This window comes from Indicator indicator, chromosome 24 (assembly GCF_027791375.1).
Source record: "Indicator indicator isolate 239-I01 chromosome 24, UM_Iind_1.1, whole genome shotgun sequence".
NCBI lineage: Eukaryota > Metazoa > Chordata > Aves > Piciformes > Indicatoridae > Indicator > Indicator indicator.
Genome location: NC_072033.1, coordinates 6,515,894 through 6,530,102, shown reverse-complemented (window position 1 = coordinate 6,530,102; position 14,209 = coordinate 6,515,894). Strand labels below are relative to the sequence as shown.

Genomic DNA, 14,209 nt, shown 5'->3' with positions numbered 1-14,209 from the left:
AGCTAGGGATGCTGGGCTTTGGTGTGTACAGAAGTCCTCATTTGGTCTAGATGAGGACAGATGACTACAGATCATGACAAACTCTCCCATCAATCTCTTTCACAAACACTGTCACTGTGGCACTTACCAGCCTCTGAGCTAGGACCTGCTACTAACAGTCAGCCAACCCAAAAGAAAACCCCACTTGTTGTCTAGTATATGAAAAAACAAGCAGTTAACCTGCAAAGTGCCACCTTCAGTTCTCTACCATTTTCCCCTCATATGACCATTTAAAATTAATAACCCCCAAATCTAGTTTCTAGTGCCTCTCTACAATGGTGCCAGGTGTACTTACACACCTGTTTCCATCACAGAAGTCACAGTATTAAGTAATAACTGAGACAGTTTCATTCCCAATATCTACATTAGCCATTCTAAATGTAACTTATGCATTGCACAAAGATGTTTTCAAAAAAGGAATCTGAACTCTACTATGCCATCCTGAAAGTTACTGCAAGAGCACTGTGGTCCTCCCAGTTCCTACTTCCTTCTTACTTGGTTTACTACACTTGGTTGCAATTGCATATTCTTTTGTCTCTTTCATTGCAATTTTCTTTCCTTCGATTTCTTCATAGATTGTGGATAAATACTCTACTGGCAGGTCTTTACTGTCATTGATTCCTCGATTCATTTTAATGTATTGCTCCTTTGTCATTTTATTTTTTACCTGGAAAAAAGAATGGAAGATAGAGATCAGATTCTAAATACAAGTTTTTGGGAAATTTGAACTTCTACAAATTTAGTTTAGTTTCTACCTGTGGACTGTGCAAGTCTGTAGTCAGCATTATAATAGAGTATGCCAAAACATAGGCAGTGTCAGCACTAGCAAATAGAGTTTGCCTAAGGGAAGAAAAAAAAATGCATGATACGTTTTTGGAGCCTTAGTTCCAAAATCCATGATCTCCATTTCTACATGCAAGAGAAATAGGCAGAAGAGCAATGCATTCAACAAATAAAATGGAAGAAAAATTACAAAAGCGTCTTCTTCACAGTATTGAAAACTACTGATGACTGGAGTTTTCAAGTACATTCCCGAAAGAGTACACCTTATCCTTCTTTGGGTAACCCTACAAGAGTTAAAGAACAGCTGATTTTTTCACTGTTTCATAAATAATTATACAAAATCAATCCAGTGATGCACTAACTGGAGCAAGGAATGGTAACCAATGAAGCCTGAACACCTAGCTAAATGCCAGTGCCAGCTCACTGCATTAGACACAACAGCAACACTGACTACTTGATGTCAGCTAATGTATATACACTTTGTTCAACCTCTAACGGGCAAGTTAAAACAAGTGTAACACCTTAATAGCTGTTTATGCCATGTATTTTCATTTTAGCAATTGCCACTTCTTAGTGTTGTTTACACTTGAGTGTTCTTCATTTGTTTATAAACCTAACAGCAAACACAGAGATTAACATACTCAAGGCTTTCCTCATCCAACAACTCCTTCTAGCAAGTGCTTGGGATTTAATGAGATGGCAGCATCAGGATATTTTCTATTTTCCATTTTGCCTAGCCGCTAAAGGGGGTCAGCACCACTATTAGCAACAAGATCTGCTCCTCAGACAAGCCTTTAGAAGCTCCTGACCCGCTGTAAATGAGTCGCATCTTGCCCCTAATGGCCACAGACAATACAGCCATTCTTCAGGCACTTCTCCAATAAAAAGGGGTTGAATTACCGTTGGTTGCACTCAATATATCTAGCAGCAAACTTCTCCATTAATCTATCAATCTTCTGGGCTTCACCTGGCAGACGAAAACCTTCCAGAAATATACGCAGAGCGGAGACAAAGTCTTTTCCACAGAAATCAAGTTGGTCTACATAGGCATACATGACTTCCTTGTTAAACTTGTTGCTTTCCCCAAGAAATTCCCCCACTTGAGTCTGAAAACACAAGAGACAGTTATTACTGTGTAATCTAACTGCCAGCTTTGCAAGGAAGTTTACAAGACAGGAATTGCACAGCTGTCAGTTTTGTAAGAACAGTACGCTTAACCGTGCAGGCAGTGCAGCCACTGGGGGGACAGCAAGAAACCAGTGCCATCAGAAATGCCCTTAGTCTGCATATTCCTGCCTCCCTCACTCCCCAAGGCAAGGTCTGCATTCCTGCAGAGCCAAGGAAAGCTCAGCTGTGTCTAGTTTCACACACAGAATGCTTTGCTGCTGCAGTACATGATAATCCTTGGCTGGCAAGACACTGGCAATGCAGCTAGAACGCACGCCACCAGCTATGGGGAGTCCCCTTAGCTCTTCGCTTTAAACACAGCTACTCTACTGAAAAGCCTGGGCCAAAGTAAATAGAAAGTAGCACTGGTATTAAAAATCTCCATTACAAGCCTCACACTTTCAGTTATCCAGTAATGAAATAGAAGTAAAGACAGTACAAACAGACATCAAAAGACAGGGGAGAAGATGATGGCAGAAGATGGTTAATTTTCTTATATGAAACAAGCTTACAGAACAGAGGCGTTCTTCTTGGTGCAAAAACTGTGCAATGTCCTCTGCTGTAGCACCAAGCATTCCCTGCTCCTGTAGATACTGTATCCCTCTCTTTGGTTTTTTATTGAACCTATTGAGGCAAAAGCATGGAGAAATTGAGACATACAAATGAAATATATTAGAGCTTATACAAATGCAAAAAAATATTAGAGCCTATACATTTTTTTCCTTTTACAGGAAACATTTTTTCTAATTAAAGATGTCCAAGAATGTGCAATAGATGCTACCTATCACACCAGAAGCTGCATCTCCTATGGCATATGCAGCTGCTGATAAACTTAAAATTTATGACTGGAAAACTTACTTCAAAATTGCCCCTTCTGAAATATTAAAAATTGGAGGTTTTCCATAAAGTGACACAAATGTTGCTGTTCAAAACCTTTTTATAGCACTTACAAAACAATCCCCAAATAAATGAAAAAGCACAGCTGGATAATAATTGAAATTATCCAAATTCTATTTCAATAGAAGACAACAAATGGTCTAAGAGCTGTAGGACAACATTAGGCCTGCCTGCACAGATAAATTTCTCTCTAGATAGACACACACTTTCCTTACAAAGGAAAGCTGTGAAACAACCTTTCAACTCCACACACGATTTTACTGAATCCTTTTACCTACAATAGCCTCCAGCATTAGCTTTTGACAACAGCAGACAAGAGTTTGCAGCATTGAGATAAAAATTTAAGTTTCCCTGCAGGTTTGACTATGTAAGACTGCAAGAAACAATGTGTTTGTACATGATTTTTTAAACAAGTGAAATTTTCTTGTCTTACTGGACTTACAGTTCTATCCCATGTTCAATTATTTCTTTTTGTTGCTTGATTACTTCAAATTGCTCAGGATCATCTTGGACAGCAGTCTGGGTACCAACACTTCCAACTCCTGAAGACACAGTGGAGTCCAAGGAACTGACACTACTCCGTCTTCCTCCACTCTCCAGGCATTTACCTTCAGCCATTTCCTGTTCAGATGGTTTATATGAACCTATTTATAAACAGGGTGAGACTTAAGTTACCCTGTTCAGTCAAAAGCTTTTAGTTGTAAAACTGTTCAGTAGAAATTTGAGTCAATATTCTTTTTTGGCAGTCTGCACTACATAAAGAAGACATATTGATGCAATTCCAAAATAATCCAATAAAAGGCAGAAGAGCAGCAGCAGCTATGGAGAAATTCTTGCAGTTCGACTTAGTAGCTGCAAGATTCATCACACATCCTTTTGTATACAAGCCAACTTTTGTAGTGCAGACAATGGCTTGGCTACAACTCTTCAACAGCACCTAGCCATTCAAACCAGACACTTCAGAGAATCAGTTACTACAACAGCATGAACAACTGTTCATTAAATACTTGGTCTAAACAAATTGTTATGCATAAACTTATTATCCACACTTCTCAAGAGCTTCTAAACACTGAGCACACATAGGGACACACTTTAATTAGCCTCTCCATAAGGAAATAATCTTACCCAAGCTAGCCTGATGATTCGGGTTCACATAAAGGTCTTTGCTCCACTCTACCATACATTTTAAAATAGAAACTAAACATTCAAGTCCTTTTTTCCTCAGGCTTAGTTCCTGAAAAGCACAAAACAAAAACCCGATAAACCAATAAACATACGGTGCCTTCAAAAAACTTGTGGATGTGTATCATCTTTCAAATCTTAGCAAGTCTGTCAGTTAGGGAGAAATCTACTGGTTATACAAAGTTTTGCCCCTTGACTACTTAGCCTGGATACATCCATGCCAAAACAACCATAACCAGACTGACACCAGAACATGTTCCAGCTGCTTGAAGCAGGTGGTCTAATAACAACTGATGAATACTACCAAGAGGCAATATACACCAAATACTCAGTGCAGGCACTTTGTAGTATGAATTATTATGACCATTCAAGTTAGCCGCTACAGTGTCAGTTCTCCCCATAAGCAAGACAAGTGTCTCACTACCTCAGCCATAAACAGTACCAGCCAAATCCAAAGGATCCCTCGATTTTACTTCCCACTTGTTGGTCAAAGGACCACAGAGCAGAAAAACAAACAAACAAAACCAAACAACATCAACAAAACCACAAGCACACACAAAGGAAAGAAAACAGCAAAAACCACACTGTTACAAAGAAACAACCAAGCAAGCACTGATACAATTTTAATTGAAGGCGAGAAATGCACTCAGTTCCAAGACCAAATCTGACATTTCACTTCAGCCCTGAAAGCCATGACATGGGCTAGAACAGCAGTGTTGTAGGATAAGGTCAACATCAGAAACATTTTCTCTTACTGAAAGCAGTCTATACTCCATTCTCTCTCTAAGGACTGGGGAAGTATAATTAAACAAAAAAAAAAAATACTTGTGATGGAGATGTGTCACAAAAAGTTTGTGTAATGCAAACACAAGATGAAGCCACTGCTGGTTCATAAGCCCCAAAAGGAAAATTATGTTGAGTAAGGCAGAGGAAAGCTCATTTGATTGTTTCTGCCATGGCAGCCCAACAAAAGGGCCCAGACAAAGCCTAGTATCAAACTACAAATATTCAGCAAATCCACAAGCATTCAATTGCAATTGTATTGCTATTAAAAAGTACATAACATTAGTTACTTACTACAGTTACAGGCAACAGACATCATGAACTACTGGATGTATTGATAATGATGGAAACAGCACTATTTATGAATATACAGTAGCTTATGTTCCAAGCTGGTTTCCTTACCTGTAAAGGAGTCATTCCCAACTCGTGCCCGCTTCGTCCCTGAGCGATTTTGGACAAATCATTTACAAGGCGTTCAAAGATATTAGCAGCATTTAAATCACAGTCATAGTTAACATAAATATCCACTACACACTGGGCATCTTAAAAACAAAAGAAAGTGCAAGTCTTAAGATTCAGGATAACAGCATTTTTAAAAGGAATCAGGCAATGGGGATGAATTCAGGTATTTAACCAAACACTATGGGATCAAATGCAGTTTTTCATGCTTAAACATTACATGTGGCTGCTTTTAACAATGGAAGTACCTGCACAAATTCTAGTTAAAGTCTGAATCACCATCCATTTGTGTTCAAAGGAGCTTGAAGAAGTCTCCAGGATATTCAGGAAGATCTCTTTGAAGAACACCTACAAAATAGATGAGGTAAAGGGCTTGATTTGAAACTTATTAGAAACATGGTACATGTAAAAATCCTTTTTCTATTGAGTAATTTCCGTTGAAGAATATCATCTCATGCATACTAGAATTTGAATACAGTAGTAGTATTAGCTCAATAAGCAAACAAAACAATAGCACTAACTTCCAAATTCCAGCTGTTATTTTATCATTACAATATCTTGGAAAACTAGACCACCAAAAAAAATTTTCAAAAGTCTCTCACCTCAATTTGCATCTTCAAATGGGTCTTAAAATTTGAAAGCAGCGTAAGAAAGATAGCAAGGGAGAGCTCAAATACATCAGGAACAGAAGAGACTCCATTTTTAGATAATGCTACACAAAGGTATTGCTTGATTGCATTGATGAACATTTCATGTGTCCTGAAAACTGGACCAGCATTCTGCAGTACCGAGAGAAGCAGCTGGAGAGACACTACTTTAGAACGCAGTTCATGGGATCTGGAAAAAAAATGCAACACTCAATCTATTTGTATTGCAATGCTGAACACATGCTTCTATTCCACAGGACCACTGCAGCATTACTCTATGTAATGAAGAAATAACTGGTGTTTTAATTCATTTCAAGGCATGGGGCAGAAGGGCTTGAAATCAGCCTGCAAGTGATTTTGGACAACATCTACACTCAATTTGGAGATTAACTCTTAGACTAGGATAATAGATGCAGCTCAGTGCATCTCAGAAGCATTCCTCCAAACCCTGAAAAATACTGTAAGGAAGGCCACTTCAACTGAAAAGATGAATAAAAATTAAAAAACAAACAAAACCCCTCAAGTATTACATTTTTAGTAACCTGAAGCAAGTTTCAACACCAGATTCATCAAGCTAACTGAAACAGGGGCCTTACAGGTGAATTTTGAATACCCATTTTTCTACACAGCAGCTACTTAACTGTCTCCAAAAGCTACCTGAAAAGGACAGCATAATAAAGTCTTATTACTTGGGGTCAGGTGGTCCATCACCAAGTGGCTTCATTGAGAGCTTGCACAATGACCTGAACACAAGGAAGGCATCCTTTTGTAGAACATGGGAAAATCTGGCAGCAGCTTGATACCCAGATACATCTGTTTCCTTGAGAGCAAGAAAAAAACATTAGATCCACAGTGAGACAAAGGAATAGAGCAATCAGGAAGATTCCACAGCTCCTCAGAATTAGCTACAGATTTTAAAAATGGTACATTTGGCAATGTTTAAATCTAAACAGGACTACAAGTGATCTGGATCCTCTCATGCATATCAACTGACTCTTTCCCTCTAAGCCCCCCCACCCCCTTATTAATATACAAGTAACATCAATTTTAGAACAGTTGTTTTCAGTATCTACTTAGATTGCAGTTACTGCTTCCTCTTCAAACTTGAGCAGGACATAGACATTCAAGGTTCCATCCCTCCCCCTCTCCAAAATTCCACGATAGCAGTTGGCACGATAAAAACGTTTCTCCTTTCCTAAATACACATTAGCTTCCAGTGAAGTTATTTACCAGATTATCAGTGGAGGAAACAGACTGCCCATCATCTGGAATCCCATTTGTTTGTACATTTTCATTACTACAGCTAGAAAGAGCCAGATCTGCAGCGTCTGATGCAGGGAGAGTCTTAACTGTTTCTGTTACTTGCTTTTCTTCAGCCACTAAATGTGAAAAAGTAAAACTGATTAAAATCATCCATTGAGCATTTTCATAGAATCATAAAATCAGTCAGGGTTGGAAGGGACCACAAGGATCATCTAGTTGCAAGCCCCTGCCATGGGCAGGGACACCTCACACTAGATCAGGCTGGCCAGAGCTTCATGAAGCCCTACAGCCAAGTGGGACACAGGCAATGCTGTTAAGCTCAAAAGTTTCTCAACTACCAGCAAAAAACCCTCTGCAGATGTTCTTGACAACACATTTTGTAATGAAAAATAACTTGGATGGTTTTACAAAAAGTTCACCAACACACATGCACCTATTGTGCTTCAGAAGATTTTGCTACCTTTCACAGCTGACTTAACCACATCTTCCAAGATGCCTTTAACCATTTCTTTTCCTCCATCGGTTGCTTCCTCTAAAGAAACATACAAAGAGTTGAATTTAGGGAGAAGATGGAAAGCATAAACATGATAGAGGCAGAAGGTTAAAAACAAAAAGAACAAACAAAAAACCCACACAACAGATTTTCTTTAGTAGTTGTCCTCTAAAGCCATTTCCAAGAAGTTATGCAAAAATGATCATTTATATGGTTTTCATTGCTTAAAATAAAGCACTGTTATTTTTAATGCAGTGATTTTGTCATTTGTATTTATCAATTGTTATGAACTTCTGGAATATCTCATGTCCCTAATTTGGATACAGTACATGTTTATGAGAAGATCTTTATAATATACACTATTTTTACCACAGGACTTCAATCACCTCAAAGTGATTCTGCAACTTCCCTTCCCCTTTATCAACCGAACTCCATTATAACTCTATATACATCAGCTATATAGAGCTGCACTAGAATTCTAGGCAAAACGTGAGCCTCTCTTTAATAGTTATAACGTTGTACACAAGCTAAGGGTGGCCTACATACTCCGAGTAACTACTGAGAAAATACAACTATGATTTAAGCTAATAACCCCAGCCACTCCTCCTCACAATATTCTAGAAGAGTGTTTTCCAACAGAAATGTTAACTGAAAGCAAGAGACCCAACCTATTTTTGTTCACCTGATGCTGAACGAGTCAGATCCTGCTCCGACTTCACTTCTCCGTTTTCTGCCCTCTCAGGCTCTCCGTTTGTCAATTCCACACTTGCAGGAGCAGTGGGTTTACCCTCCTGATAGTTGTGCTTTAACTGACCAAGCTTTGGAGACTTGGGCACCACTTGAATTGCAGGAGACTGGGATTTCTGCTGATTAGTTTTTTCTGCTTCTCTGGATTCTTGTATCTTGAAAAAACAATATGAAAAAGTTAACCTAAGGCACAAAACATAAGGGAAAACAAATCTGTATGACGACTGCTGTTCCTTTGTGAATTCACATGTTAACAAGACACACACAGTGAGAACATAATTGTTTGGGCAGTCAAATACAAAAGATGCTCTTGGAGCTTACTTTAAAAGCATCTCATCATTTATTTAGAGAAAGCCACTTGGCAGACACTACAGTGTGAAACCTTGTTATCAGCAGTAAGCTTCATATTTTATTTTTAATCAGACAGCACACTTCAGTGCAGGATTTGACAGGGGTTGTTTTTGAATTACAAATCAATAGATACCCAACTACATTGACAGACCCATTAAAAAATAGTGATAAATGAACAGAGTACTTTTTATTAAGCCTAAACATTTGAAATGAGCCAAGGTAACAGTTACATACAGCTTGATTTTCCATCCGTGTAAAAATGACATTTAGCATTTGCGTCAGGGTAGCTTTGGCAGTTGTCTGATTGATAAGATTTTTACTGGCCAGATAGATGTTGTAACAGGTTCTAACAGTCTGAAGAATTGTTCCTTCATGGATTTCTATATACGGAGATGTTACTGCAGTAAGAAGAGCCTGAAAAATTCCATAAACATTAAATCTAAGCGAGCAGGCATCAATAGACTTCATGTGGGTCTTCCACAGTAATCAGTGGGCTGGGTTATAAAACATCTGTGTAAGAGATGTCTGTTTCTCTCAAGTGGTGTTTGAAATCAAAGAAAGTTTAACAGGGCTACTAAGTCTCTCTATTCTCTGTTTGAAGTGTTTTACCATTACTAGTTTTCCACCTCCAAATGAAACAGTTTTTATATTCTGTGGTTGCATTTCTGTGAAAGGGCCAATGAGGTCTACACTGCCATCAAATTAGATTACTAGAAGGTTCACCTCAGCTTTGTTAGCCCATGTAGCTTTCAGAACTGGAAAACACATCATTGGTTCTACTATGCGTTGCTAAGAACATATACTGCAGATCCCTCTGGAAAAAGGGACAGGAAGGCAGCCAGGCTAGAGCAGCAAGCCAGGATACTGCTTCACAATGACAGTGCCTTCAGCTGAAGGCTGAGAGCAATTCATTGGCCTAATGAATGTGGGCATTACTAGCCTAGAACATGAACATCAAGCTGTCTTCTAGATAACAGTATCCAGGCCAGAAAGAAGGACAAACATTTATAAATTTTTCCCTTATGTTCTGTTCCACCAAGAGGAAATACAGTTCACATACCAAATCTGGCCTGGTGACAGCTTCCCTAAATTCAGGTGACACATCTAACAGTGTAAGAAACAAAAAAAAATGGGCCCTAAGCACTGCTTTGTGTTTAAATTTTCCTCAGTTACAAAATCAAAAGACAAAACAAATTCATATTGCACCAACATCAACCAAATAAAATACCTTAATTATCTGCAGTTGTACTCCTTCATCTGTTTGTGGACCCTGAAAACAATTGCAAATGGTTTCAACTATTCGGTCAATCAATCGTTTTCCAGGAGCCCCGCTGTCTGGAGCATTTCCGGTGATATGCCCGTATGCAATGAGTTTCTAGGGAGAGAGAATGCAGGTTAGACAACCATAACTACAGTACACTTAAGTACATCATAAAAGGGGGGGCAAGGTGGGGTGATTCGACAGCACAGCTCACTTAACCAGTTGTAACACAAAAATTTAACACCATCAATAGTTTGGCTACCACAGACTTGGACTTGTCATATATCTAGACAAAAAAAAATGTAGTAACTCATAGATGAGCTTTTTCTACACCTACCAGTTCTTCCAATTGCAACCAGACAAAGCTTTCTAGTATCAATTCTTGTACCTATTCACACAGAATGGTTCTGCCCTTAAATTGCATTATTTTTTCTGTAAGAATCTGAAGACAAACAAGGTACAAAGATTCCAGACTCTGACCTCCCATCACATCAGCATTGCAAGAGATACCACAACTAATACTACTTTGGGAGCATCACAGGTGGAGAATCTTTACTAAATAATGCAAACATTTCTGAGTTTCAATAAAGGCTTGCTTCACTAGAAAATGACACACACATTTCTGACTGATCAAGAAGCACTTTCAGCCAAGTCTGATGACAATCTATTTTTCCTGGCTTATGCATCTAGGTAGCCACACTGGGCATCTTCATATCTCTATACCCAGGACAACATTACTTCTTCACTCTAAGAGTGCCAACAGCACACAAGGTTTTTCTAACTGCATGTTTCCCCGTTGCACTCTGCCCAAGCTGAAACACAACAGTCACCTGTAAACAGTCCAGTGAGGTACTGACAATGCGTGGAGACTTTGACTGGCAGGCCAGCTCAAATGGAAGGAAATATTTGTCTGCTTCAATAAAGTTTGCTTTTGGTGGAGCTGCAGTGCCTTCTCTAGGTCAGATAAGAGAGTTATTAGTTTTTGTAAACATGCATAACAGCATTTCTCCTTTCCTAAATGTAAAGCTGGGTGGGACACAGCAGCATGCAGATGTAACGCAAGCTTCTCTTGCACACTTTCTTAAAGTTCAATTTTCTTTAAAAATCAGCATTGCATCTGATCTTTGTCATGTATTCTTCAACTTCACCCTTCCCTCATTACACTGCACACTGTCCTGCTACCTGGGGAAACCCTACATGACCTGAAAGATAATTTTAACAAAGTTATACTGACTTAATTAAACAGGGTTCATGTGAGCAATACTAAGCAAACACATTGGGATCCCATTTTAAATCATAGAACATTGCTGGAAAAGTGTTCTAAAATTTACTTAAATTGGTATTCTTGAGGTATGTAGTTAAGAACATAGACTATCAAACAGAATACTTGCTGTTTTTCATGGTTTCCTAGCAGGCTATATTAAGCCCAGTAAAAGGAAGTTAAAAGTTAGCCATTTGGCAATTTATAGTGAAATTTGGAGGCAGTTATGGCTTCAGCACCCATCCCCACATACAACGTGTGACTGGAACACAAGGGCCATATCCTGGTTTTGGCAGAAATGCATGTAACTGGATATTCACAAATTCACTGACATAAGTGCATACATACACTTACATTTCCACTACCAAATTATTCCACTTGCTGTTTTCTGGCATAGGTTACAGCAATTAATAACTTACCTTTGCTTTTCTAGCTCTGTTTTTATTTCATCTGAAAAAGAAAACAAGAAAAAAAAAGATTCAAAACATTTCACACCCAGCATGAAGCTATCCTTACCAATATTACTAGTAAAGAAAATCGTGACAAAGCCAAGCTCTATTTCAAGCCACAAGTCTTACACTTCAGTATTTGCTATTCCTTTCCTGTAACATCTTCAGAGATCGTGGACAACGACACTTTTCTGTTGGGAGGCTTAGCTCTCAACTACTATATGAAGAAGCTGATTTGTCCAAATACTCTTAACAAAAGGTATCTTCAGTAAACAGCAATTTTTATTCAAGAGTTCAGTCTGCATCACAGAGAGCTCAGGTCTGCAGAAGTCTTTAAGCCACTGCATAAACCATGACCTTCCTGTTAACTGCAGTGCTAGTTAGCCTCCTTTTGTTAAGCTTCACAGTATGATATCAGCTGAACAAACTCCCCAAGAGATAAGAAACCTTAAATGGATGCTGTCTCTTTGCCAGCAAGTTTGGTTAGGGTTTTTCATTTGGTTGTGGGTTTTTTTTTGTTGTTGTTAGTTTGGTCTTTGTTTGCTTGGGGTTTTTTAATTACACTTTTAGGGAGTTTCTCATAAAATTCAATACAAAGGGGAAAACCAGTGTCTCATTTCTGTTGCATAGAGCAGCAAATCCCTTATATTGTAGCACAGCTTTTTGAGGATTTCTAATGTTATCACCATGATGCACAACACAGACCAGAACTGTACTACCCCAGATATAGCACAAGTGCATACTGTGAACCCTGACAAGACCCATCAAAAATAGCACACAGAGTAAGGCTGCACAGCTGCAATCACTGGTAACACCACAAAGAATCCTGTCCATCCCAAACTACTTCATGCAGCTGCAAATTACCAGGCCTGCAAAACTTGTTTCAATTGCAAGGTTATCAGAAGTGGATCCTTCCCCCAGTGTTCTCCACAGTCCTGGACAGGCACCATTGCTTGGGAATAGAGGCTCAGATGATTTCAACACTGTGAACCTCAGTAATCTCTTAAAATTCACAAAACACACTAATGAACAAGCAACAAACACATTACAAGTTTTTCAACTGCCTTACTGTTCAATGAATGTTACAATGATTAATCCTCACAGAGTGTGCCTATTTTGTAACACAAGCAGCCCTATTTTACAGGAAAGATGGAAGAAAACACGGAGGAAACCTGTAGAACTGCAAGTTGTGAGTGACAAGCTATGTTCAGGAGTGGGCCTTGCTGTTCTGTCTGCCACACCACCTCATTAATGAAAGCCAGCATAGCCAGCAGTCAAAAAAGGAGCAGTCTGACACCCATTAGCAATAAATGATTTAACAAAAACTGAAGGAAACATTATCCACCCTACAGTCAACAAAAGAATGGACAAACTGAAGAGCCAGAGGCCCACAATGTATCATGGCCCTGTTCAGAAGCCCACGATTTTTTTCAAGTCCATCACACGAACAACTATGCCTGGTAGTTTTAAAGGAGACAGTTGCTGCTTGCCAGTACTGCACAGGCCAATGTCAAGGCAATGAGCTGAGCCAAGCACATAGCCCCAGTGCCTGAGGTTTCAGAACCACAAGTAACTCTACAATTCTGCAGCAGCACAAACCCAGCATCACCATTCCCTAAAACTTCAGGCTTGAACATCTAAGGAGAGTCAACAGAATGGAGATTGTTGATAAGAAATAGCCAAGGTTTTCCATGCCAAACAAATCTTAACACAGCACCACTTCCAGATTTTCTTCATCCCAGTATCCAATTGGTTTAGCAACAAAGACGGCTAGTCAGAAGTTCAGTTCAGCAAAGTTTGAATTCAGTCATCTTGATTAATTTCCTCATCTTTAACACCACATAAAGATCATAGAATCAACAAGGTTGGAAAAGAGCTCAGAGATCATCAAGTCCAACCTATGACCCAGATAAAGATAAAGATCCACAGAGCTATTGAGAACAACATACCCTAAAGGACTCCCCAGTTTATTAGATCTGTCATATTATTAGAGAAGTGTATTCCTGTTGCCTGCAGGCACTGGCTGCTTCAAACATGTGGCTTTCTGGGTAGCTAGTTCAGAACACTTAGTCCTGCCTCCAGCTCTTGGCACAGAAAGGCATTTTTTAGTTACAGCCAGAATCCCAAGTACAGCAGGATAGCAGGGTGGTCAATTATACCACAGTTAATGCTGTATTTCAGACACCCTGTAGAACTAGGGTCTAGAGGGTTTTTTAACCATTGCAAAAACTCAGCACCTTCTGAGCAAGCTGTTTTTTTTTTTCCAAACCAGAAAGATTGCTCAAGTTAGGGAAGCAGTCCTCCTTGCACTAAAAACGGTGATTTGTGTAATCAAGCCACGCTATTTTTCCCCAAAATATCTTACACCCAAGAGAAATTATTTTTTCTTTCCAAGAGATCACTTCCCCCCACATAATGTTTGTCAGC

The 14,209-nt window shown here is 39.1% G+C and overlaps 1 protein-coding gene across 1 annotated transcript in view; it reads right to left on the bottom strand.

Annotated features, from left to right (window-relative positions):
• ARFGEF2 (ADP ribosylation factor guanine nucleotide exchange factor 2) overlaps positions 1 to 14,209 on the bottom strand; it is a 34,156-nt gene that overhangs the window by 15,185 nt on the left and 4,762 nt on the right. The window contains exons 2-18 of the mRNA XM_054391943.1: positions 11,753 to 11,783; positions 10,903 to 11,026; positions 10,040 to 10,186; positions 9,046 to 9,225; positions 8,396 to 8,615; positions 7,681 to 7,752; positions 7,188 to 7,336; positions 6,647 to 6,777; positions 5,913 to 6,147; positions 5,559 to 5,658; positions 5,254 to 5,393; positions 4,012 to 4,120; positions 3,329 to 3,530; positions 2,502 to 2,613; positions 1,723 to 1,928; positions 795 to 879; positions 535 to 706 (exon numbers count right to left, since the gene is read on the bottom strand). Coding sequence (XP_054247918.1) covers positions 535 to 706; positions 795 to 879; positions 1,723 to 1,928; positions 2,502 to 2,613; positions 3,329 to 3,530; positions 4,012 to 4,120; positions 5,254 to 5,393; positions 5,559 to 5,658; positions 5,913 to 6,147; positions 6,647 to 6,777; positions 7,188 to 7,336; positions 7,681 to 7,752; positions 8,396 to 8,615; positions 9,046 to 9,225; positions 10,040 to 10,186; positions 10,903 to 11,026; positions 11,753 to 11,783 — 2,415 coding nt within the window. The remainder of the gene's footprint in view (positions 1 to 534; positions 707 to 794; positions 880 to 1,722; positions 1,929 to 2,501; positions 2,614 to 3,328; positions 3,531 to 4,011; positions 4,121 to 5,253; positions 5,394 to 5,558; positions 5,659 to 5,912; positions 6,148 to 6,646; positions 6,778 to 7,187; positions 7,337 to 7,680; positions 7,753 to 8,395; positions 8,616 to 9,045; positions 9,226 to 10,039; positions 10,187 to 10,902; positions 11,027 to 11,752; positions 11,784 to 14,209) is intronic.